Raw genomic sequence first — 27,283 nt, 5'->3', positions numbered from 1 at the left:
GCAGTGTATGAGAGTCCCAATCTCTCCACAACCTCGCCAGCATTTGTTATTTTCTGTCTTGTTGAACTTTGATACTAGTGCTGGAGCAAGATCACTCCTGCTCTTTTATGGTTGCCATTTGCTTGATATATCTTTTTCTAACCTTTGATTTTTAGTCTATTTTTGTCTTTCTCTCTAAGGTGTATCTCTTGTAGACAGCATATTGATTGGTTATGTTTTCTTGTCCAGTCTACAACTCTCTGTCTCTTGAGTGGTGCATTTAATCCACTGACATTCAGTGTAATTATCAACAACTATGAATTAATTGCTGCCATTTTGTTATGTGCTTTTTTGTGGTGTTGTTGATTTCTTTGTTCCATATAATTTTCTGTCCTGAGCTCATTTTGTTTATGAATTGTGTTGTCACTTCCTTCATTGCTATTGTTTTAATATTTGCTAAATAGTTGTGCTTGCTCTCTTATTTTGTGTTTTCTTTGATCTGTCTCTCAATCCTTTGAAGATACCTAAATATAATTCTTTTGAATTCCATATCAGAGAGCTCCAATGCTGCTTCTTCCTCAGGGATGTGTTCTGGGTCTGTAACCTGATCCCTTATTTCTACCCCTTTATCTTACTTCATTGTTTGGACTGTGATGGTCTGTTGTCTCTGAGGCATCGTGGTAGTGTATTAAGATTTCTGTTAATTGTTTGTGAAGAGCAGCCAAGGGTGATTCAGGCTCTTCTTGGTGTTTTTTTTTTTTTTAATCATTGGTCTGCTGGTGGAGAAGGAGTTGCTGGCTCTTGCTCAGTAAGCGAAGTTGCAGGAGGTGTGAGTTCCTTGTATCTTATGGTGACTGTTGTTGTCTCCCACTCAGTTAGGCAAAAATTACAAATGAATAACCCTCGAAAAAACTAAAAGCACATAGACAAAAAACACACCCTGAAATCACACAGGAACAGTAACCCCCCCCAAAAAAAGAAGAAGTGGAGGAAAGAAAAAGAAGACAGGTAAATATGCAATATCCAGGGATAGGTCACTAAAAGAAAAAAGGTAGAGAAGGAGAATAAGAAGAAAGAAAACAAACTAGCAAACAGAAAAGGGGGGGAAAAAACAAAAACAAAACAAAACCAAAAAACCCTACAAGTAACAGGGTTAATCACTAGAGAAGAAAAGAGAGAGAGAGAAAAAAAAAAAAAAAAAAAGAAGGTGTAAACTAAGACCTTTTCAGTTGTGTAGTGTTGATTCGGAGAGTTCTTGGGGTTACTGGAAAGCAGAGCCTCTTCTTAAGCCCTTGGAATCTGGTAGAGCCTTGTCTCTTTATGTTGTCTCTAGGTGCTGGTTACATGTTGATTTGTTTTGTCTTGGCTTTATTGTTTAATATTTTGAAAAGCTGAAGCTGGTGTATTTTATCTTAATATTGATTCAGGTGTGTTGGGTCGCTTTGCTGTTTTCTTTGTGATGGTGGAATCACTGTGTGTAGTGTGGATATGTGTTTCTCTTTTTCATATAGGGGGTTAGAGTTCAAAGCGTGAGGTTTTATGGTAATTGGCTGAATATGGTTTCTTCTATTGAATGAGTGAAGTTATTGGTGGAGAAGGTGGGAGCAAAAGAAGGAAAGCTTAGCATTGCTATGGTCCATTTCTAGGGCTTTGAGCTGGATATTATTGATGAGGTATTTATTTGCAAGACCATGGCTCGACCTCAGGAAAAAATTCCTCTTGTTAGAGGGTCACAAATTTCCTCTAATTTCAGGCACACTCAAAGGCCCCGCCTCTGCGGCCCCACAGTGCCAAAGCGTGGCTCCAAGGCAAAATTTGGGGACCGGGCTCAGCTGCAGTTTCTTTGTTCTCTGTGCCTCTTCTGCCCACCGTGCTGACTCAATCCAGCCAGACTGCCAATGGCCGGCTCTGGAGTTTGTGATACTGCCCACCTGCAGCGCCAAAGATGAGTGCAATTTCAGGTGTGTCGGACTCGGAGGAGTACCTGAGCAGGCTCTTACTTATGACATATTTATTTGTAAGACCGCGACTCTATCTCGTATTATTAGAGGGTCACAAATTTCTGCCAATTTCGTGCACACTCAAAGCCCCTGCCTCCACGGCCCCACAGCTCCAAAGCACAGCTCCAGGGCAAAATTGGAGTGAGCACGCTCAGCTGTGGTTTTTCTGCTCTCCGTGCCCCGCCTGTCTGCAGTGGTGATGCAATCCAGCCTGACCAGCAATGGCCGGCTCTGGAGTTTGTCTGCGATACCGCCCACCTGAGGCGCCAAAGATGCACGCAATTTTAGCTGTGGTGGATTCAGGGGAGTAACTGCCAGTGATCTGCGGTCCCGATAACCGTGGGAAAGAAAAGCATGTGTCTCCCCGTTGGACCCACACTCGCTCTGTAATCTGCTGGGAGGGGAGGGAATTAGCCTTTCTGGTGCACCAGTGAGATCTCCACCTGTGTGAGAGGAATGGTGTCTGTGACTCGCTGCCCCCTCAACTCCCAAATTACCGACAAAATCAGCCACTGGAGACAGGTCTTTGCCGCTGCCCGCTGGAATATTGTATTGGTCGCTGGTAAGCTGCTATAATTGATCTCATTCTTGGCTTGGGGATCTTGGGCTGCCGCCTCCGCCTGGCAGACAGCAACTGCCCCAGAAAGGTTTTCAATGGTCTCTCTTAGGTGCCCGTTCGTCTTCCGGCAGTAGCTCTTTCCTTAAAAAAAAAAAATCTCCCTGTACCTTTCCTCCAATTCTGCTCTTCTGTGTTTGGTTAATCTGGATCAGTGAGCTGTTCAGAGTGCCAAAAATCTCAATTCAAACTGTTGTACCTAGTTCTTAAAGTTCTTAGATGCCAGAGGGAAAAAAACACAGTGCTCACTGGTGAGACTCCATTTTGAATCTCTCTTCTTTATTTTGATGTGAGGTTTATCATTTTTCTTTGAGGTTACTCTGTGATTTATAATTTTCTTCCCAAGTTTAGATAGTCCATTCTATCTTGTAGTTGTCTTGACTTCCCTACTATTTAAAAGTTCCGTAACTACACAGTTTTTTCCCTCTTTTGGGTTTGTAGTTGTTCTCATTTGTCAATTGATGTCTCTGGTTCCCTGTTTACTATCTTGTAGGGTTATTTACTTTGGATACTTCCATAATTGGGTTGGTTACTGGATTATGTCATCATTTGTGTTAATGTCAGTTGTTGTTTGCTCTTGTTGGTTCTCTGTCCAAAGGACTCCCTTTAAGCATCTCTTGTAAGCTTGGTCTGTTGTTGTTGTTATTAGGTGTCATCAAGTTGTCTTCAACTCATAGCAACCCTATGCACAGTAAAAAGAAACACCATCTGGTCCCATGCCAGCTCTGCTATCCCTGCTATACTTGAGCCCATAGCCACAGCCACTGTGTCAATCTATCTTGTTGAAGGCCTTCTCCTCCCTTGGCGGCCCTCCACCTTACCAAGCATGACACCCTTCTCCAGAGAATGATCCCTTCTGATAATATGACCAAAGTAGATGAGACAAAGTCTGGCCATTTTGGCTTCCAAGAAGCATTCTGGCTGCACTTCTTCCAGGACAGATTTGTTAGTTCTTTCAGCAGTCCCTGGTACTTTCAGCATTCTTCGCCAGCACCACAACTCAAAAGCATCAATTCTTCTTCAGTCTTCCTTATTAATTGTCCAGCTCTCACATGCCTATGAGGTGACTGAAAATACCCTGGCTTGTGTCAGGCGCACCTTAGTCCTCAAGGAGACATCTTTGCTCTTCAGCACTTGAAAGAGGTCTTCTGCAGCTGACTTGACAGTGCTATACGTTGTCTGATGTCCCGACTGCTGCTTCCATTGGCATCAATTGTAGAACCAAGCAATGTGAAGTCTTTGACAACCTCAATCTTCTAGCCATTTATCATAATGCTGCTTATAGGTCCAGTTGTGAGATTTTTGTTTTCTTTATATTGAGATGTAATCCATACTGCAGATTGTATTCTTGAATCTTCATCAGTAAGTGCTTCAAGTCATCCCAACTTTCAGCAAGCAAAGTTGTGGTGTCAGCATATCGCATGTTGTTAATGATTCTTCCTCCAATCTTGATGCCACGTTTTTCTTCATGTAGTCCAGCTTCTCAGATTATTTGCTCAACACATAGACTGAATAACAAACAACAGTGCAATCACTGTGGTGGAGTCGGATCCAACTCCCAGCGACCCCTCCTTGCATTTCTGAGGCGGTATCACTACAGAAGTAGATTGCCCACCCTCCCTCTGAGGAGTGGCTGGTGGGTCTGAACCGCCAGCCTTCTGATTAGCAGTCAAACACCTTAGGCGCTATGCCACCAGAGCTCCTATAGACTGAGTAAGTATGGTGAAAGGACACAACCCTGACACATTCCCTTCTTGACTCTAAACCACGCAGGGTCCCCTTTTCTGTTTGAACGACAGCCTCCTGGTCAAGGTACATGTTCTTCATGAGTACAATTAAGTGTTCTGGAATTCCCATTCTTCTCAAAGTTATCCACAATTTGTTATGTTCCACACAAACAAATGCTTTGTGGACTATGCTTTTGCATAGTCAATAAAACACAAGTAAACATCATTCTAGTATTCTTAGCTTCCAGCCAAGATCCATCTGACATCAGCAATGATATCCTTTGTTCCACATCCTCTTCTGAATCTGGCTTGCACCTCTGGAAGTTCTCTGTCAATATACTGCTGCAACCATTTTTGAATTATTTTCAGTAAGATTTTACTTGCATGCGGTATTAATGATCTTGTTGATAATTCCCACTTCTGTGGGATCACTTTTCTTTGGAATGGGTACAAATATAGATCTCTTCCAGTCAGTTGGCCAGGTAGCTTCTTCCAAATCTCTTGGCATAACCGAGTGAGTGCCTCCAGTGGGGCATCTGTTTGTTGAAACATCTCGATGGGTATCTCATCAATTCCTGGAGCCTTTTTCTTATGCAATTGCTTTGGTGCAACTTTGACTTCTTCCATCAGTATCACTGGTTCCTGATCATATGCCACCTCCTGAAATCGATGAAGATTGACCAGTTCTTTCTGGTACAGTGACTCTCTGTATTCCTTCCATCTTCTTTTGATACTTCCTGCATTATTCAATATTTTGCCCACAGAATCTTTCAATATTGCAACTTGAGGCTTAATTTTTTTCCTCAGTTCCTTCAGCTTGAGAAATGCCAAGCATGTTCTTCCTTTTTGGTTTTCTAACTCCAAGTCTTTGCACATTTCATTATAGTAATTGCCTTTGTCTGCTCAAGCTGCTTTTTGGAATCTTCTGTTCAGCTTTTTTATCTTGTCAGTTCTTCCATTTGCTTTGGCTACTCTCCACTCAAGAACAAGCTTCAGAGTCTCTTCTGTCATCCATTTTGGTAATTTCTTTTTTTCTTATCTTGTTAATGACCTCTTGCTTTCTTCATGGATGATGTTCTTGATGTCAACCCATAATTCCTCTGGTTTTCGGTCACTGGTGCTCAATGCATCGAATCTATTCTTTAGATGGTCTCTAAATTCAGGAGGGATATATTCAAGGTCATATTTTGGCTCCTGTGGACTTGTTTTAATTGTCTTCAACTTCAAGTTGAACTTGCATTTAGCATCTCTTATGAGATTGGTCTGGTTTTAACAAATTCCTTAATTTCTGCTTATCTGGAAATGTCCTAATTTCACCATCATATTTGAGGGACAATTTTGCTGGGTATGTAATTCTTGGTTGGAATATTTTTTGTTTCAGGGTTTTATATATACATACCATCCTACTGTCTTCTCACCTGCATGGTTTCTGCTAAGAATTCTGAGCTTAGTCTTACTGGATGCCTCTTGTAGGTAACTTTTCATTTTTCCCATGCTGATTTCAGGAGTTTTTCTTTGTCTATGGTTTTGGTGAGTTTAATGATGATATATCTTTGTGATTTTCTTTTGAGGTCTATCCTGTTTGGGGTTCGTTGGACTTCTTGAATGGATATATTCTCATCTTTCATCATACCAGAAAAATTCTCTTCCAACAAATCTTTGACAGTATTCTCTGTGGTTTTATCTGTCTTCTTCCTGTTCTGGAATTCTGATTACATGCAGGTTATTCCTATTGATGGTATCCCACATGAACCTTAGGGTTTCTTAATTTTATTTTGATCTTTTTTCTAACTGACCCCTTTCCAAAGAAGTATTGAGGTATCTGTCTTCCATCTCACTAATTCTGTCTTCCACTGATTCAATTCTACTTCTTTGCCCTTTCAATGTGCTATCTACTTCTGAAAATTTAGTATTAATCTTCTGGATTTCTATCTGTAGATTTTCATTTCTAATTTTTCACTTATTTTCTCATTTTGTTCTGTATTGTCTTGCAAAATTGTTCTAGAGTTTTCTGTATTTTCCTCACTCTGTCTCTCTATCCATGGAAGGTACCTAAATATAATCCTATTGAATTCCTTATCAGGGAGTTCCAATGCTGCTTCCTCCTCAGGGATGTGTTCTGGGTCTGTATCCTCGTCCCTTGTTTCTCCTGCTTTATCTTGCTTCTTTAGGTAGAGTGTGATGCTCTGTTGTCTCTGAGACATTGTGACATTTTTGTGTCTATATTTAATTGGTGATTGTATGTTGGAGTGCTTTGCCCAAGATTTTCGTTTTCTTTGGATGTTATCTAAGTAAGCAGGGTACTGTGCTCCTCTATTCACTAGTTGGTAGCACTTATACACTCACCACCTGTCTCCTTTCCCGTTGTCAACCTCCCATATGTCCTTGCTGTCCTTGGGAAGCAGAGACTATTCTTAGGTCCTGTTTTCATTCAAGTTCTCCCACAAGGTGGTGCCTAATCCACTTCTGTATACTTCCTTTCAAAGCTTAGGGCTCCAGGATTATCTTCTGTATCTCTGTCAATTGGTTTCTCTTTTCTTCCTTGAAGAGGGTCTGTGTAGCTTGCCTGCCTATTCTGTCATCTTACTGGAAGTCTGAATAATAGTAGTATTAACTGATCTTCCTTGTAGGCATATGGATATTATCCTATCACTGACAGCATTGTACTTCAGGATAGATATTGAAACATTCTTTGTGATGGTGAATGCCACGCCATTCCTCTTCAACTTGTCATTCCTGGCATAGTAGATCACATGGTTGTCTGATTCAAAATGGCCAAAACCAGTCCATTTCAGCTCACTAATGCTTAGGATATCGATCTTTATGCATTCCATTTCATTTCTGACAACTTCCAATTTTCCTAGATTCATACTTCATACATTCCATGTTCTAATTATTAATGGATGCTTGCAGCTGTTTCTTCTCATTTTGTGACATGCCACATCAGCAAATGGAGGTCCTAAAAGCTTTACTCTATCCTCATCATTATGGTCAGTTCTACTCTTAGGAGGCAGTTCTTCGCCAGTCGTATTTCGAGTGCCTTCCGACCTGAGGGGCTCATCTTTTGGCACTATATCGGACAATGTTTCAGGGCTATTCATACAGTTTTCCAGTAATATATCAGACAGTGTTTCACTGCTATTTGTAACATTTTAACTGGCCAATTCTTTGAGAGGTGGATTGCCTCTTCCTTCTTCTGAGTCTGTCTTAGTCTGGAAGCTCTGCTGAAACCCATCCACCATGGGCAACCCTGCTGGCACTTCAAACACTAGTGGCATAGACTCCAGCCTCACAGCAACACGCAAGGTATCACAGTACAACAAACTGACAGATAAGTACCTCTAAGCTACACCAAAGGTAAATTGGATGCCTAATACTTGGACATTCAAATCATTCTGTCAAATTCCAGATGAAGAGGAATGGGTGGAAAATTCTTAAATGTTTCTAATGTTGACTGAGGTGAACAGAGACATAAGGTGTGAGATGCTGAAAGTGGAACTGCTGAATTCCCATTTTACTTCTGTTTTGTCTGAGGGAGAATGGGCATCAGATTGGAAATAGGATGATCTGAAAGCCAAGACAGGCTCAGCAAGAGACACAAGGGCACTTAGCTATGGGAAATGAGCTCAAATCTCCTTGTCCAGACAGATTACATCACAGAATGCAAAGAAAACACACAAATAACATCTTGGAGCCACTGCTGCTGATACCTAAGGCACTGAGTAAATAGGAAAGTTGATGAAATAGTAAAGACAGGCAAACATTGTTCTAATTTTCAAAAAAATACAAAGGTGATTGCCAAAAACTACAGACTGGTGATCATGTCTATTCAAGTCAAAATTGTAGAACATGTTATCAAATGGCTGCTTTGTGAGCTCTAAGAAGGAAAGGAAACAATTATGGAGTTATCAAGAGTTCATAAAAACAAACCAGCCATCTTAATGTATTTCCTTCTTTGAAAGGATTACCAGACTGGCAGATAACAATTATTGAAGGCCTACAATGACTAGGTACATTACCTTGAATCCTGACAACTACCTTGCAAAGCAGATAGTATTCTTCTCATTTTACAGAAGAAAAAACAAGTTCAGAGAAGTATAACTAATTTGGCACAGTCATATAGCCAGGAGTCAGGATTCTACCTCAGGTCTTCCTTATTCTACAACACGTGCTCCATCCATTCCTCCTCATCTTGAACTTCTGTGAGTCCTATGACCAAGTCATATGTATCAACCATGGACAAGGGAGAGAAACATGGTCTAAAAGGTAGATCTGTAACTGGCTAAACAAGAACTTACTTATGTCAGCTGAGAAGGAAGCCTCTATTGACATTCTCTAGGACTCTGTCCTAGTCAATCATTTTAGCAGTGAAACTTAATGGTATAGAGGCAGTATAGTGTAATGGTTGGTTATATGTGAACTCAAGAGCCTCAAGATTGCGTGCCTTTAAGTCCTAGCTCTGCTACTTTCTAATATTATTACTTTGTGCAATGATTTAACACACCTGTACCCCAGTTTTCTTACCTGTAAGGTGGAGACAACAGAAACTACCTTAAATGGCTGTTGGGAGGATTAAATTAGTTAATACTGTAAAGCACTTAAAATAGTGTCTAGAACATCAGATACTTCAGGACTGTAACAGGAAATTCAGAGATGAAAATAACAAACAAGGAAAAAAAAATCAGAGGAAACAAACAGCACAGAGAGCAGAAGACCACTATACACAAGTGTGTACATATACACACCCCATAAAGAAACCACAGCATTCATCAAACAAGAATAGGAGGTATAATGGAAATATTCAGAGAGCAAAAAAGAGCTCTGATTTGATAAAACTGAAAAATTCCATAGAAGAGTTAAAGATAAAACTGAGGAAATCTCCCAGAAGGAAATAAATCAAGAGGTGGAAATAGAAAAGATAATTAAAGGAGGTCTAACATCCAAATAAAAGAAGTTCTAGAGAGTGAAGTTAGGTAAAAAAAAGAGAGAAAAATGAAAAGAAGTAATACTAGAACATTTTCCACAACCAGAACACACAAATCTCCTGACCAAAGGAGCCTCTGGGATGTAGAAATCAAGAGTGGGAAAGGAAACTGCTATTTTTCAAAGTCTGGTAGATCTGACTATTTATACTACACATTTAATATAAATAAAAAACCAAATAAAACAAACAAACAAAGTATTAAGCTTTAAAGAGACAACAAGACCTAGACAAGAGGGAACTACCAGGAGGATTAAAGGTCTAGAAATTGTTATTTAACACGAACAGTTAAAAGATCAATAATGTTTAGCCTGGAAAAAAAATAAGACTTCAAGGAGCTTCAGATTTACCTCACAAGGACTAAAGTTATAGGCAGGGAAGTCTTGGCTCACTATGAGAAATAATTTTCTAACAAGTAGTGTTTTCAAAATAGGGAATAAACCTACCTTGTGAAACTATGAGTTTATGATCCCTGAGGTGTTCAAGCAAATGCTGGCTAACTAATGAAAAGGAGTCATTCTATGTTATTCAAACACAAACCAAACCCACTGCCATCGAGTTGATTCCAACTCACAGTAACTCTATAGGACAGAGTAGAACTGCCCCACAGGGTTTCCAAGATTGTAAATCTTTATGGATGCAGACTGCCTCATCTTTCTCTCGTGGAGCAGCTGGTAGGTTCACACTGCTGAATGCATTAGCCACTGCACTACCAGAGCTCCTTTTATGCTATTAGAACAAAACAACTATAAATGTGACGTTTTATACAATATAGCCACAGGGTAAGAATACAATCTTACGTTGTTTTCAAAAGTAAGTAGTTGAAATATGTGCTATGTCTAAAATACTTTTTGTACCGTCACAGTCTGTACTGCTTTCTTGATTAGGCTGCTGCTGCACAGTCATTTTCTCAGGATTTGACGAAAGGTCCATAGATGTGCTAAGAACATCCTTCTTTCTGTCAGAGGTGTCAAGGTCTTTTACCATACTACAAATAAAAAAATGTAAAGCCAATCATAACATGGGCTAGACCAAATAAATGTAATTTCCACCCCACCCCACTCCCAACATTTTCTCACAACTGGTCAGACAATATAAAACAGAAAAGAGAGATGTTTTTATAACTCTATTCCAAAACTTCTTTACCTGGCCGTCAGAATCTCCCATCTTCTGGTCCCAAAAGACCATTTCAATTTTATCTCCAATCACGCCCTTTCAGTAACCCTAGGTTCCAAACAAACAGTATGGCTTACATTCTTTATATAAACCCTGCACTGTCTATTTTAGGGATTTTGTCTCTGCCTGTCATGCCAATCTCTTCTTACCCAAATAACACCTGTTCTTCTAGGCCCAGCCCAAATATTACTTCTCTTGTTCCTCTAATAGGTGGTTATTAACATCTCTCTTCTGGCATCCCAAAGAACTTTATATGGACTTCCCTTATTATGCCAACGTGTATATATAAGTGTATGTGTATATATAATTAAGGAGCTCTGGTGGTGTACCCCCTAAGGCACTTGACTGCTAACCAGAAGGTTGGCAGTTTAAACCCACCAGCCACTCTGTGGAAGAAGACTGGGCAATCTACTTCCATAAAGATTTACCACCTCAGAAACCCAAAGGGGGTTGCTTTGAGTCAGAATCAACTCGATGGCAGTGAATTTGAGTTTTTTGGTATATGTAATTAACTCATATATATTGTTCACAAATACATTGTTGTTGTTGTTGTTATGTGCCCTCGAGCGGGACCCGACCCATAGTGACCCCTCCTTGGGTTTCCGAGGCAGTATCACTATGGAAGTAGATTGCCCAACCTTCCTTCCAAGGAGTGGCTGGTGGGTTTGAACCGCCAGCCTTCTGGTTAGCAGTCAGGTGCCTTAGGCACTATGCTACCAGAGCTCCCCACAAATATATTAATACATATAAATACGGTCAGTCTGATTAGATATGAAAATACTTAAAAAGTAACAAAATAAATTAGTACTAAACCGAGTGTAAAACAGAGGGCAGGTGTTGTGGAAATCTAAAGAAAAGTTAACACTTTCTACTGCTTTAGAAAGCTTCACCAAGGGGGTAGGATTTGAGCAAAACCCTTGAATAATGAATATGATAAAGTGACAGACTATGAAAGAGAAAGAAGAAAATTCTATTTGCTTGATATCCAGGAATCAACCATAATCAAGCATATATATATATTTAAATTGTGATTTGGGTGAAGATTGACAGAGCAAATTCACTTTCCATATAGCAGTTCATATATACTTTGTCTCATGTCATTGACCACAGTTTACCACAATGCAACAGCTCCCCTCCCACTTCCTCCCCCTAGTTATCTCTTCCCAGTGTCCATCCCTCCATACATTCCTGCCCCGAGCTGTCTCTCTGTGCATAAGCAGCCCTTCTTTCTCCCATGATTGTTCTCTCCAAGGAGTGTATCTACTTGAGGTAAATGTTTAACTCATATCAAGCATAATTTTTGAATGCAATATTCTAACTAAATCAAAACAGTGATGAATAAGTATGTTTTGTATCATTTAAAAAATGATAACACATATATCTGAAGTTGTTATTGGTGTTGTTAGGTGTCGTTGAGTTGTCTCCGACTCATAGGGACCTCATGTACAGCAGAAAGAAACACTGCCTGGTCCTGTGTCAACCCCACGATCTTTGCTATACTTGAGGCCATCATTGCAGCCAGTGTGTCAATCCATCTCGTTGAGGGCCTTCCCCTTTTTTGTTGTCCCTCCACTTTGCCAAGCATGATATCCTTCTTCAGGGAATGGTCCCTTCTTACAACATGACCAAAGTAGATGAGATGAAGTCTGGCCATTCTTGCTTCCAAGGAGCATTCCAGCTGCACTTCTTCCAGGAGAGATTTGTTAGTTCTTTTAGCAGTTCTTTTAGTACTTTCAGCATTCTTTGCCAACAACACAACTCAAAAGCATTGACTCTTCTTCGGTCTTCCTTATTCATTGGTCCAGCTCTCACATGCATATGAGGCGATTGAAAATACCTTGGCTGTGTCAAGAGCACCTTAATTTTCAAGGAAACATCTTTGCTCTTCAGCACTTGAAAGAGGCCCTTTGCAGCATATTTGCCGGAAGCTATACGACGTCTGATATCTTGACTGCTGCTTCCATTGGTGTTGATTATAGAACCAAGTAATACGAAGTCTTTGACAACTTCAATCTTTCTCCATTTATCATGATGCTGCTTATTGGTCCCATTGTCAGGACTTTTGTTTTCTTTATATTGAGGTGTAATCTATACTGCAGACTGTACTCATCAATCTTCATCAGTAAGTGTTTCAAGTCATCCTCACTTTCAGCGAGCAAAGTTGTGCTGTCTGCATAATGCAGGTTATTAATGAGTCTTCCTCCAATCCTGATGCCTCATTCCTCTTCATATAGTCCAGCTTCTCGCGTTATTTGCTCAGCATACAGATTGAATAAGTATGGTGAAATAACACAACCCTGACACACTCCCTTCTTGATTTTAAACCATGTAGTGTCCCCTTGTTCTGTTCAAATAACAACCTCCTGGTCTATGTACAAGTTCCTCATGAGCACAATGAAGTGTTCTGGAATTCCCATTCTTCTCAATGTTATCCACAATTTGTTATGATCCACACAATCAAATGCTTTTGCATAGTCAGTAAAACACAAGTAAACATTTTTCTGGTATTCTTTGCTTTGACCCAAGATCCATCTGACATCAGCAATGATATCCCTCGCTCCACATCCTCTTGTGAATCCAGCTTGCATTTCTGGAAGTTCTCTGTCAATATACTGCTGTAACCGTTTTTAAATTAGCTTCAGTAAGATTTTACTTGTGTGCGATATTAATGATATTGTTCGATAATTTTCACATTCTTTGGAATGGGTACAAATATGGATCTTTTCCAGTAAGTTGTGCAGGAAGGTGTTTTCCAACTCTCTTGCCATAGCTGAGTGAGTGCCTCTAGTATGGCATCTGTTTGTTGAAACATCTCAGTGGGTATCCCATCAATTCTTGGAGCCTTATTTCTCGCCATTTCCCTCAGTACAGCTTCGACTCATTCCTTCAGTACCACCGGTTCTTGATCATATGCCACCTCCTGAAATGGATGAACATCAACCAATTCTCTTTGGTATAGTGACTCTATGTATTCCTTCCATCTTCTTTTGATGTTTCCTGCATTATTCAATATATTGCTCATAGAATCTGTCAATATTGCAACTCGAGGCTTAAATTTCCTCTTCAGTTCTTTCAGCTTAAGAAATGCCAAGCGTGTTCTTCCCTTTTGGCTTTCCAACTCTATGTCTTTGCACATTTCATTATAATAATTAACTTTGTCTTCTCGAGCTACTCTTTAAAATCTTCTGTTTAGCTCTTTTATCTTGTCATTTCTTCCATTTGCTTTAGCTACTCTCCATTCAAGGGCAAGTTTCAGAATCTTTTCTGACATCCATTTTGGTCTTTTCTTTCTTTCCTGTCTTTTTAATGACCTTTTGGTTTCTTCACGGATGATGTTCTTAATGCCATCCCACAATTCCTCTGGTTTTCAGTCACTGGTGTTCAATGCATCAAATCTATTCTTTAGATGGTCTCTAAATTCAGGAGGGATATAATCAAGGTCATAGTTTGGCTCTCATATACTTCTTTTAATTGTCTCCAACTTCAGCTTCAACTTGAAATTGATCAGCTGATTGTCTGTTCCATAATCAACTCCTGACCTTCTTTTGGCTAAAGATATTGAGCTTCTCTATCACCTCTTGCCACAGATGTAGTCAATCCTGTGTACTTCATCTGATGAAGTCCACGTGTATAGCTGCCATTTGTGTTGTTGAAAAAAGGCATTTGCAATGAATAAATTGTTGGTCTTGCAAAATTCTGTCATGCAATCTCCTGCATTATTTCTATCTCCAAGGCCAAATTTTCCAACTACCGATGATTGTTTGTTTCCAATTTTTACATTCCAATCACCAGTGATAGTAAGCACATCTTGATTGCATGTTTGGTCAATTTCAGACTGCAGAAGTTGGTAAAAATCTTCAATCTCCTCCTCATCTTTGGTTTTGGTGGTTGGTGCGTAAATTTGAATAGCAGTATAGTAGTATTAACTGGCTTTCATTGTAGACATATGGATATTATTCTATCACTGACAGCATTGTACTTCAGTATAGATCTTGAAACATTCTTTGTGACAATGAATGCCACACCATTCCTCTTCAATTTGTCATTCCAGGAATAGCAGATCATATGGTTATCTGATTCAAAATGGCCAAAATAGGTCCATTTCAGCTCACTAATAATGTCTAGGACATCAATCTTTGAAGATCTTGCCTTATATTAAAAAGACATAGCCTTATAATTTCCAGATTGTTGGTTTGACTCATTAGGCTCATCGGCAGTTAAGATTTTTGAAAGGGCATAATGAGAGAAAGCTGAAAAGGTAGTGATTTAGGGCTAGAAGATGGCAAACTGTGAGGGCCAGCTAAAAAGGTTTGGGATAGAGGACCTACTAAAACTGTCTTTTGTTATATGTTGTCTGATCATGCTACCTCTGAAATTAATTTACAGGTCAGCATTTAAAAAAAATGAAAAAAAAAATTGAACAGAAAATTTAAGGGTATAATGCACATAATTAAAAGTAAGCATCATTCATGAAAATTTTATATCAGTTTGAACTATATACAAGTATGTATACTGGGTAGCAATGAAACTATATTAACCTTGTGAATAATCAATTTCCAATTAATAAAAGTCTAGGTTAATTATGATATGACAACTCAATAAATTATGTAGCCATTAAAAGGAATAAAAATAAAGACTATGTAGCAATATGGAAAATGCCCTGAAAAACAGTGTTAGGAGAAAAGAAGCAGAATATAAAATTGATTACAACAATGCAGAAACTCATACACACAGGAAGAGAAGGTCAAAATGGAGCATGAATAAAGAAAGTGGTTTGTTGGCATTGTGGGACTAGTATTTCTTCTATTTACTTAGAATCCTGTTAACGTAGCTACAATGTTGTTTGTGTAATAAACATTTTAAAAATAAAGAACAAAGCCAGGTGTTCAACAAGGATCAGTGTGGCACAGGAAGAAGCACTTCACTCAGTCCTAGTCTACTTGCCATCAACTGTTCCTCCTGAGCAATTCACTCTGCAACCCCTGGGCCTCATATGTTCTACCTGTTAAATGAGAATGCTAACCCAGAACCAAGCCTTTATATGAACTCTTACGCAGTTCTAATTTTCTATAATTCTGTTTGAAATTCTACTGGAAAAGAGAAGAGGAAAGGAAGCTCCTATAGTTCTTAGTTTTGCCATCAAATAGCAATCATGCTTTAATCTTTCCTGTTTCTTCAAATATCCCAATACATTAAATATATATCCCAATATATTAAAATACAAACCAACAGAAACTACGTTATGCACACAAACACCGCCTTAAAACTCTTCCTCCCATAAATAAAGTGATGTACTACAGGGATGTGCTTCTCAATAAAATATTGGTTAATAGCATACGCTATACACCAAAATTCAAAACGATGTCAATTTAGATTGTGGTGGGGGAGATGACAATGACAATTAGTCATTTGAGCTATTGATGGGCTATATGGAATATCTATTTTTCCCATAACAATACCAATTAACCACAACATAAAAGTACCAATTAACCACAATCATGTCAACAATTTGCTAAAATTCAGTGAACAGCATATATAATGAACAATTCTATCTTGTAGTATCAAAAAAAAAAAAAAAAAAGACTTATTACTTTCTAATTCACTTTCCAAATAATGGCTTAGCTTTTGCATCTTTTCATATCCAAGAGTTTGGCAACATCTTTAGGAATATATTCTTTATGCCAAAATCAGCTACATGAAATTATTTAGAGTTCCCAAGTAACGAATCATAATGCAATTTTACATCTTTAGAATGCTACCAATTAAATGAAATGCATAAATAAGGGTATTTTAATGCTTTCATTTGGATATAAAATAAACTATGCAGAAGCACAGAACACATTTATATAGAAACAATAGTATGTAACTACATTGAATTATATAAGCTATCTGAGAAACAAATGGCAATGTACATTCATTATCTATTTACCTAAAACATTTTAAAGAGGAAGAAGTGGCAGAAAGAATTTCTTCTTCTGGAGAAGGTGGAACAAAATCTATATCATAATCATCCTCATCAAGCTCGATACATGAAGATTTCTCAATTGAACGTAATTCTGGTTCTTCCAAACTTTTCTTCTTTTCACTCTTATCTAAAGTAAAACAGTTTATGGAACATAGGTTATTGTAATAACCAATGAGATAGAAAGAACAGAGAGTAAGCACTTAAGAGTACTTTGGGCAAGTCACAAATGATACTAAAACCAAACCAAACCCACTGCCATTGAGTTGATTCTCACTCATAATGATCCCCATTGGGTTTCCAAGGCAGTAAATCTTTACAGAAGTAGACTGCCCATCTTCCTTCCATGGAGCACCTGAACCACCAATCTTCTGGTTAGCTGTCAAATGCCTTAGGCACTGTTCCACCAGAGCTCCTTAAAAATGATACGACTATTACTCTGTATATGAGTCCTTTCCTTTCAAACAGTAATGTTGGCTTATTGCTTCATAAGTGATGACTGAGTCAACTGGATTAAATTCAATGACTGCTAGACTGAGATCAAAGATTTTCTTAAAGATTTTCATGATTGTCTCCTGTTACATTATGAAACTTCTATTTAGCATCACTATTTTCACTTTTCACTCATATTGGGATAAGGATTGTTGTTGTTGTTAGCTGCTGCCAAGTCATCCCCCAAGTCTTAGTGACTCCATGCACAACAGGATTGGACCATTGTCATCTATAGGATTTAAAGTGCAACAAATAAGTCTGATAATTGCACAAGCATTGCTGTGTGCACAGATATACTACCTCTACCACAAAGGCAATAATCGAAGAAGCTGGACTATTTGAAGAAGAATGTGGCATCAGGATCGGAAAAAGGCTCATTAACAACCTGCAATATGCAGACAACAAAACTTTGCTTGCTGAAGTGAGGATGACTTGGAGCACTTACTGATGAAGATGAAAAACTTCACTCTGCAGTATGAATTACATCTCAACATAAAGAAAACAAAAATCCTCACAACTGGACCAATAAGCAGCATCACAATAAACGGAGAAAAAATTGAAATTGTTAAAGATTTCATATTACTTGGTTCCACAATCAACACCAATGGAAGCAGCAGTCAAGACATCAGATGATGTATTGCACTGGGGAAATATTCTGCAAAGGACCTCTTTCAAGTGCTGAAGAGCAAAGATGTCTCCTGGAAGACTAAGGTGTGGCTAACCCAAGTCATGGTATTTTCAATCTCCTCATATGCATTATGAAAGCTGGACAATAAATAAGGTAGACCAAAGAAGAGTTTATGCTTTTGAGATGTGGTGTTGGTGAAGAATATTGAAAGTAGCATGAACTGCCAGAAGAACTAACAAATCCGTCCTGGAAGAAGTGCAGCCGGAATGCTCCTTAGAAGCGAGAATGGCCAGACTTCGTCTAACCTACTTGGTCATGTTGTCAGAAGGGACCATTCCCTGGAGAAGGACAACATGCTTGGTAAAGTGGAGGGGTCAGCTAAGAAGTAGAAGACCTTCAGTGAGATGGATTGACACAGTGGCTGCAACGATGGGCTCAGGTACAGCAAGGATTGTGAGGCTGGCACAGGACCGGGCAGTGTTTGGTTCTGTTGTACACAGAGTCGCTATGAGTTGGAGCCACTCGACAGCACCTAACAATGCCACTACCAAAAAGGTCTCCTAGCTATGTAAGTCTACCAGAGTCAGTGTGTCTCTCTCTCGGACTATGCTGGAAAACACAATACCAAATTATTGCTACCTGGTTGGTGCACGGTAATTGAAATGCTTAGCTGCTAACCAAAAAGGTGAGTGGTTTGAACCTACCAGCTGCTCCTTGGGAGAAAGATGATGTGTCTGTCTGCTTCCATAAAGATTATAGCTTTGGAGACCCTAAAGGGCAAATCTACTCTGTCCTATAGAGTTGTTGTTGTTGTTGTTGTTATATGCCATCGAGTCAGCCCCGACTTATAGCGACTCCTCCTTGGGTTTCCAAGGCAGTATCACTACGGAAATAGGATTGCCCAACCTTCCTTCCGAGGAGTGGCTGGTGGGTTTGAACCGCCAGCCTTCTGGTTAGCAGTCAAGTGCCTTCGGCACTATGCTACCAGAGCTCCTATAGAGTAACTGAGTTGAAACTGACTCAATGGCAATGAGTTTTGTCTGGTTTTGGGTTATACTTTTTTAGTAAATTTTCTCTTTAGAAACAGCAACACAATTTATTTAGACTAGTTTTGCTTCCACTCACTCAGTTTTCAGCTCTCTGTGACCCAGCAGTAACTCTGATGGGATTCAGGTATTTAAAAATTTAAATCTCATATTTATAAACTGTTTTATAAAGTGGGTTACTTACTTCCACATATGGCTGATCTCAGCTATTCAGAAAATAAATTGAAAGTAATTTATAACACTTTAATAGCATGATTAGGTTACATTATGCATCAATATTAGGGGCAGCAAGCCATAAAGTAACTCTAAAGAAAGGCATAGTTTTACTACTTCACAGTTCAACCATTAACCAGGTATAGAGCTTTAACAAATCATTTAAATACTTATGGGTCTTATTTTCTTCGTGTTTAAAAACCACCATAGAATAAAACCTTCCATTCTATCCTCCTGGCTCAAGAATGGGGTCAACAAACTGTTTACTAAGTACCTCTACAGATTCTAAGATCCTTAAGGACAAAAGCTACATCATATTCACTACTGTTCCCAATGCCGAGATTTCAATAAACAAATACAACCAACATACTGAAATGAAGATGAAATAATAACATTTACCTCTTTCACCTCCCAAATGTGTTTCTAAAGAGTGACTTCCCTGGGTCTCTTCATTTATAAGCCCTTTGGAAACGGAGTCATCATCGATGCAAATCACACTGCTGCTTAACCATTCTGAATCATCCTGCTGTTCCTTAGTCAAGTCCATTTGCTTGCTTTCAGCAGAGGAAGGAGTCAAGTCAGCCTTTACTAAACTTGCTTTATGAAGCTGTGACTGAAAACAGTTTCTCTTGGCCTTTCTTGATTTCTGAGCAGTGCTTACTCTTATGTTGTGAGTCTTCAGTGGTGTAACAAACACTTTCGAATTCCCAGAAATATCAAAGTCATCCATGCCATCCCAGTCATTGATGGTAATTAAAGAATCTGTTGAAGAACTGAATTCTAATTTCTTGAAAGCAACATCATGAGATTCCTTTATAGTCAGTGTGTTTGGGGTAGTACATAAAACTTCCTGTGGAGTCTGCAACAGATCTGGTGGCCATGGTTTCGAACCACCTCTCGTGGTTTGCTGTCCTGCTGGAGCATTTTTAAAGAAGTCATAGAGCCTCGTCTGCTGACTCAAGGTATGGGGTAAAGGCTCACGGAAGGAAAAGGCCTCAGCAGCGTTAACAGCTTTGTCACTTAACACAGGTGTTCCAGGTGCTTTTCCTACTGACACACTGGTTACAGATACAGTGCTATCAGAAGATGTTTTCTTTTTAAAAGTGAAACCTCTAAAAAAAATTGAAAAAATGGAATTAGATTATTTTAACAAACCCATTAATTCTATAAAACTGTAATTAAACGTGCAAAGAAGCCATCTCTCTGATTTTGAAAACATATAAGGTAACTTAAATGAATAAAATAATACTGTGTATGTTTTGATCCTTCCTGTGCAAAAACAACAATAACAACATGAAAAGGCTAATTATTCAGTTTGAGAGTATCCAGGTCGTTTCTACTATTTTCTCAGGTTGGTAAAAAAAAGAAATGTTGATTCCAATTCATGGAGACCTCAAGTGTGTCAGCGTAGAACTATGCTCCATATGGTTTTCAATGGCTGATTTTTTAAAAGTAGACTGCCAGGCCTTTCTTCCTCTGGGTGTGCTTGAACATATAACTTTTCAATTAGGAGCCAAGTGCTTTCATCATTTACAGGGATTCCCTTTCAGATTGGTAGTACTTAATTAACACCTCCTCCACAGGAAGGGGGCAGCAGAAGTGAAAAAGAGAAGCCATCCAAATGGGACTACATGTTGCTACTCCAATAAAAGTTTTATGGGGGGAAAAATGATAAAAACTGCTAGCTAAGCTAAGATCTGAAAGACAAGTCAGAGAAGAAAGAGTCCTGGATATCTGCTGAGTTTAGTGACATAAAGATCAATGGTGACTTAGAGTCAAGCACCCAGAACAGTGCCTGGAACCTGGTAAGTGCACAATAAATAATATAAATTATTATTAGATATCATGAGAAGAGGTTTTAAGATAGCTTGGAGAGGGCAGAACTGGAGAGCTATAGTTCCCTTATAAAATGTTTTTGGAAAGGATATAAAATTATATTAAAAATACACACTTGCCCAAATTTACAGTATTCACTATTCACTCATTCCTTCAAAACATATTCACCGAGCAATGATTATGTGCCAAGCACTGTGCAAAGGAGCTGAACAATTTATTACCTGGAACTGCTAAAAATATGCTTTGCCATTAATTTGCAAAGTAGGAAAATAATTTAATTTTATTTAAATAATTTAATTTATCTGTATAATGAAGGGGTTAAACCAGATATCTTATTTGTATGATACAGTGTATTAGTGCCTGTATGATAGCAAGCCAACCAAATTACTTACGAAGATTTTGGTTTTGAAAGACTTAATTTATTATTAAGTTTTTTGGCTGAATGGCGCTCCAGTTGCTCCTGTAGATTATTTTGAGGAAGAGTATCCATGATCCTAAAAAGTGAGGAAAAAAATATCAGTGGAATTGTGTACTTTGCATTAATCACAATATTTACCAGGGTAGAGAGACTTGATTCAAACAGACATTGTCCCAATTGTGCCCAGCATACCAAATGACATTTTTATATCAATAGTGTACTGTGAATTTACATCTAGTGACATTTGAAATATATAACTGTTGGCTAATGCTCACCTGAATAACAAAATGACCAGGTTCCCCCTCAAAGTTAAAATGAGCACAAAAGATGTTACAGAAGGAGTCAGTGTGAAATGGATCATTAGGAAAGGGTTTGCAGAAAAACGGGACCTGGTCTGGGCTTGAAGAATAACTGAAAGCTGGAGCTGGACAGGGAGTTAAGTTGGGGGAAAATGGCCAAAGAAGAAATGAACTTATTCCAAATTTTCTGCACAAGGGCACAATTGGGTAAACAAGGAACGGCACCTCCAATGTGAACAATGGTTTACCAGCAAGATACTCTGCTTCCTAAAGAAGCATCTGGTTTCAACCTAAAAGAATGCTTTTACCAAGCATATTTCATATTGTATATATCATACAAAATGTGTATTGCTGAGCTACTGCCCAGGATGACGTACAGCTTGTTGTTGTTGTTATTATTAGGTGCCATCAAACTGTAACCCCATGTGACAGGTAGAACTGCCCCAGCAGTACTTTTTAAGAAACTGATAAGCTGCTTTCTAAGATTCATAAAATGCAAGGGATCCAGAAGAGTCAATCTTGAAAAAGAATAACAAGATAGGAGGGCTCATACTTCTCAATTTCAGAATTTATCACAAAGCTACAGAAATCATGACAGTGTGGTACTGGTATAAGGATAGACATGTAAGAGTAATGAAATTGAATTCTCAAGTTCACATTTATAATCAATTGATTTTTGTCAAGGGTGTCAAAACAATCCAAATTGAAAAAAGCCTTTTTAACAAATGGTGCTTAGACAACTGAATATGTAAAAAAATTAGGTTAGATGCTTACCTCATACCATACATAAAGATTAACTCAAAATGATTAAAGACTTAAATATAACAGTTAAAACCATAAAACCCTTCCAAACCAAAAACCAAACTCACTGCCATCGAGTTGGTTCTGACTCATAGTAACCCCTCCTTGGGTTTCCGAGGTGGTATCTCTATAGAAGTAGATTGCCCAGTCTTCCTTCCGAGGAGTGGCTGGTGGGTTTGAACCACCAGCCTTCTGGTTAGCAGTCAAAGGCCTTAGGCACTGTGCCACCAGAGTTCATAAAACCCTTAGAAAAAGGTAAATCTTCAACACTTTGGACTAGGCAATGATTTCATAGATGTGACACCAAAAGCATAAGCAACAAAAACAGACATACAAGACTATCAAGATTAGAAACTCTAGTGCTTCAAAGAACACGATGAGGAAAGTGTAAAGACAACTGACACAATGGGAGATAAGTTTTACAAATCACACATATGATAAAGGACTTTAGAAAACACATAATTCTTACTACTAGTAGTAAAAGACAAATTCTGTAATAAAAAAAAAAATGGGCAAAGGATCTGAATAGACATTTCTGCAAAGATGACATGCAAATGCCCAATAAAAAACTAAACCCAACCCACTGCCACAAAGTGGGTTGTTAAAAAGACTTTTTTCAATTTGGATTGTTTTGACACCCTTGACAAAAATCAATTGATTATAAATGTGAACTTGAGAATTCAATGTGATTTTCAACTCACAGCAATGCTACAGGACAGAGTAGAACTGCCCTATAGGGTTTTCAAGGCTGTAAATTTTTCTCCTGCAGAGTAGCTGGTAGGTTTAAACAACTGACCTTTTGGTTAGCAGACAAATATTTTAACCACTGCACCACCAGAGCTCTTCAAATGGCCAATGAAACTATGCTTAAAACCACGATGAGATACCACTTCACAGCCACTAGGATGACTATAATAAAAAAGATGGATGATAACAACTGAAGAAATTAGAGTTATCATACATAGTTGGTGAAAACGTAAATGATGCAGTCACTTTGGAAAACAGTCTGGAAGTTTCCCACACATTAAGCACAGAGTTAGCATAAGATCCATCAATTCTACCAGTAGATACATACCCAAGAGAAAGGAAAAGCCATGTCCACACAAAAACACATGCACAAATGTACACAGCAGCATTATTCATATAGGCAAAAAGTGGAAACAACTCAAATGTCTATCAACTCATGAATAAATGAAATATGGAATATCCGTACAATGGGTAAAAAGGAACAAAACCATAAAAAGGAACAAAACACTGATACATGCTACCATGTGGATGACCTTGATACTGTTATGTTAAGTGGAAGAAGCCAGTCACAAAAGACCATATATTATATAATTCCATTATATGAAATATTCACAATAGGCAAATCTATATAGACAGTAGAGTAGTGGTTGCCTCAGGCTAGAAGAGAGATGGGGGAAGTGATGATGTATAAAGGGTATAGGTTATAGGATACCACCTTGGAAACCCAAGGAGGGGTCACTATGAGTTGGATTTGACTTGACAGCAGTGAGTTTGGTTTTTTTTCTGGTTTATGCTAAAGGGTACAGGTATAGGGTTTTTTGCTGGAATGATGAAAATATGCTGAAGTTGGCTGTGGTCACTGAGGATTGCAGAACCCTATAAATATACTAAAAATCACTTAAATATAAACTTTAAATGGGTGAATTGTATGGTATGTGAATTATATCCAATCAAGCTGTTACCAAAAAAAAAAAAAAAAGTAAACAGAAGGGTATGATGAACCTTACAGATCTATCACCCAGATTCAACAATCATCAACTCACCCAATCTTGTTTCATCTATATATACACTCATTATTTTGAAGTCAATCCCAAAAATCATTATTCATCTGTTAAAAAAATATACTCTTTAAACACACACATACACCTCAATGGTACTGCCAAAGGGGCAAGGAGGCCACATCTTCTGACCTCCTCTAACTGCGCAAGAGCAAGACAGAATCACCATCAGTAGCCCAAGGCCTATCCCTGTAAGGCCAGACAGGCTGCCTCCCTCCAGCCCTTTCACCAACCTTGACACCAACTGTTCCTCTCGCAGCACCCACCACCTCTCTGCTGGGTTCAATAATTTGCTGCAGTGGCCATACAGAGTCACAGACTATGGGGTTTATTAGGGAAGCACCAGGCTACAATTCAAGTTCAGGAAAAACACTCAGTCTCTCTCAGCCTGCTGTCTCTCAGCCAACAGTCTCTCTCAGTCTCTCTCCCAGCAGTGCATGTCTCTTGGTGTCTCTCTCTCAGCAATGCATGTCTTGGTGTCTTTCTCATCAGCGTACGTCTCTCAGGAGTGCGTTTCTCTCAGCAGCATGTCTTTCTCAGCCAGCAGTCAGAGAGACTTCTGCCTCTAGAAAGGCTCCTCTTTGAGCCTGGCAGAGTGACCAAACTAACTAATTTCAACATCAGAATTCTAAGCACCTGAGAGAGATTGAATTTCCCAGAACACTGCTTTGTGCCACTCACAACAGAAATACCCCAGGTGGATAACTTTAACAATCAGGAGCTCCTCAGTTACTCATAGAAAATTCCACCATAGAGTTTACAAAGACTTATGGCTAGAAAAACCACACTAAGTAATTTACCACACCACAGGTATTATCATTTAATTAACTCTTTATTATCAAGTATCTAGTGTTCAAATTTCAAGGATCTCATTATTGTCATATTCATATATATTTCACACACACACACACATATTTACTATTTAAGACTCAAACACTGCAATTGGTTGGTATGTCTCAAGTCTTTTTTAAATGACTTTTTTCCTTTCAATTTATTGAAGAAATCAGAGATTTTGTTGTATTAAATCATTTTGCTGACTATTTCTATGGTCATGTTGACATGTTCCTTTATCTTCTTTTAGTTCTAGTAAATGGTTAGTTCACTCTAAACCAGTGGTTCTTAACTGGGGATGATCACCCCCACCCCCATCCCTCCGCAGCCAAGGCATTTAACAAAGTCTGAAAACATTTTTGGCTGTGACAACAAGGGTGTGTGTGTGCTATTGGTATCTGGTGCAAAAAGACCAGAGATCCTGCTAAACATCCCACAATGCACAGAACATTTCTCATAACAAAGATTATCCAGCCCAAAATGTCAATTAGTGCCAAAGTTAAGAAATACTGATGAAGGCTAAGGTTCAAATTTTTGGCCACACTTCTCCATAGGTGGTGGTGTGTTCTTCAACAGGAGGTGATAATGGAAGAATATCTCTCTTTCTGTAATGTTAGCCAACATTAATGATCAAGACCTAGATTCAAAATTTCATTAGGGCTGCAAAATTTGGGGGGGGGGGCAAACAAGAAAAAAACAGCTTTTTCAGCTACATTGCACATACCATAAAATACACCCACCTAAAGTGTACAGGCCAGTGGTTTGTCATATATTCAGAAAGTATAACCATAACCACAATCTAATTTTAGAACATTTTAACACCCAAAAAAAGAACCCTGTACACATTAGCAGTCATTCCCCATTCCTACTCATCTCCCTCCCATTGAGATTTAGGCACACTAGTCTACTTTCTGATTCTATGGATTTTCCTACTCTGAACATTTTACATAGAATCACACAGTGTGTTCTTTTGTGACTGGCTTCTTTGATGTAGCATTCTATTTTCAAGATTCATTCATGTTGTAGCATTTATAAGTATTTCATTCTTATTTACTGCCAAATAATGTTTCATTGTATGAATATACCATATTTTGTTTATCCATTCACCAGCTAATGAACAATTGGATTGTATCTACTTTTCGGCTGCTAGGAGCAACACTCCTTGAACATCTGTGTACAAAGTTCATGTGAGAACCTATGTTTTCATTTCTTTTGAATATGTATCTGGTACTGGAATTGCTGGATTATATGGTAACTTTACATTTAGCATTTTAAAGAACTGTTAGGCTTTTTCCTAAAGGGGCTGCACCATTTTACATTCCCACCAACAATGTGTAAGGGTTCCAATTTCTCCATAACCTCATAACACTTGTTATTGTCCATACTTTTTTTTTAAAAAAACCATCTTAATGGGTATGAAACAGTTGTTGTTGTTACATGCCATCGAGTCGGACGCGACTCATAGCGACCCCTCCTTGGGTTTCCGAAGCAGTATCACTACGGAAGTAGATTGCCCCATCTTCCTTCCAAGGAGTAGCTGGGGGGTTTGAACTGTCAGCCTTCTGGTTAGCAATCAAGTGCCTTAGGCACTACGCTACCAGAGGTCCTTATGAAACAGTAGCTCAAAGTTTTATTTTTCATTTCCCTGCTGACAAATGTCAAGTATCTTTTCATGTGACATGCGTATGGCTTCCTTGAAAAAAATGTGTATTCAGTTCCTTTATCTATTTTTTAAAATTGGGTTCGTTGCCTTTTATATCATTGAGTTATAACAGTTCTCTACATATTCTAGATATAAGTCCCTTATCAGATATGATTTACAAGAAGTTTCATCTGTTCTATAGGCTGTCTTTTTTACTTTCTTGGTGTCTTTTAAATCTCAACTTTTGGTTGGATACTAGATATTTTAGATAATACATCTACTCCTCACTTATCAACATGGTTAGGTTCCAATGACCAGGTCTTTTTATTTTTTAAAATTTTTATTGTGATTTGAGTGAACATTTACAGAGAAAATTCATTTTCCATACAGCAATTTTATACACATTTTGTTTCATGATATTGACTGCAATTCCCCACAATGTAACAGTTCTCCTCCCACTTCCTCCCTGAAGTTACCTCTTCTCTATGTCCTTCCTTGCCATGCGCTCCTGCACCCCAAACCATCTCCCTTTGTTCTCCCATGATACACTCTAAGAGTGTATCTACCTTATATAAGTGTTCACCCCATATGCCTGTCCATTGTTTGCCTGGAAGCCACAAGAGTGAGTTCAGTTCCAGACCTAATGGGTAACTAGAGGCCATAGTCTCGGGTCTCACCAGGCTCTACTAGACTAGTAAACCTGGTCTTTTTTTTTTTTTTTTTTTTTTTAATGATTTTGAGTTTTGTTCCACATTTTTCTCTCATGCTATCCAGGATCTCCTGCACTGATCCCTTTCCAAGTGGTTGACAGTGGTAGCCAAGTACCATCTA

At 38.6% G+C, this 27,283-nt stretch overlaps 1 protein-coding gene across 1 annotated transcript in view; it reads right to left on the bottom strand.

Moving 5' to 3' along the window:
* Window positions 1-21,146, bottom strand: part of BLM (BLM RecQ like helicase) — a 99,211-nt gene extending 78,065 nt beyond the window's left edge. Inside the window, exons 1-4 of the mRNA XM_007945139.2 lie at window positions 21,049-21,146; window positions 19,220-19,932; window positions 16,409-16,571; window positions 10,161-10,291 (exon numbers count right to left, since the gene is read on the bottom strand). Of these exons, the coding sequence (XP_007943330.1) occupies window positions 10,161-10,291; window positions 16,409-16,571; window positions 19,220-19,932; window positions 21,049-21,146 (1,105 nt within the window). The remainder of the gene's footprint in view (window positions 1-10,160; window positions 10,292-16,408; window positions 16,572-19,219; window positions 19,933-21,048) is intronic.
* Between the last annotated feature and the right edge of the window lie 6,137 nt (window positions 21,147-27,283).

This window comes from Orycteropus afer, unplaced genomic scaffold (genome assembly GCF_000298275.1).
Source record: "Orycteropus afer afer isolate SDZICR_OR568_19922 unplaced genomic scaffold, OryAfe1.0 scaffold00132, whole genome shotgun sequence".
In the NCBI taxonomy this organism is placed as follows: domain Eukaryota; kingdom Metazoa; phylum Chordata; class Mammalia; order Tubulidentata; family Orycteropodidae; genus Orycteropus; species Orycteropus afer.
The sequence above is the reverse complement of the archived record's forward strand: the minus strand, read 5'-3'. Positions and strand labels throughout refer to the sequence as shown.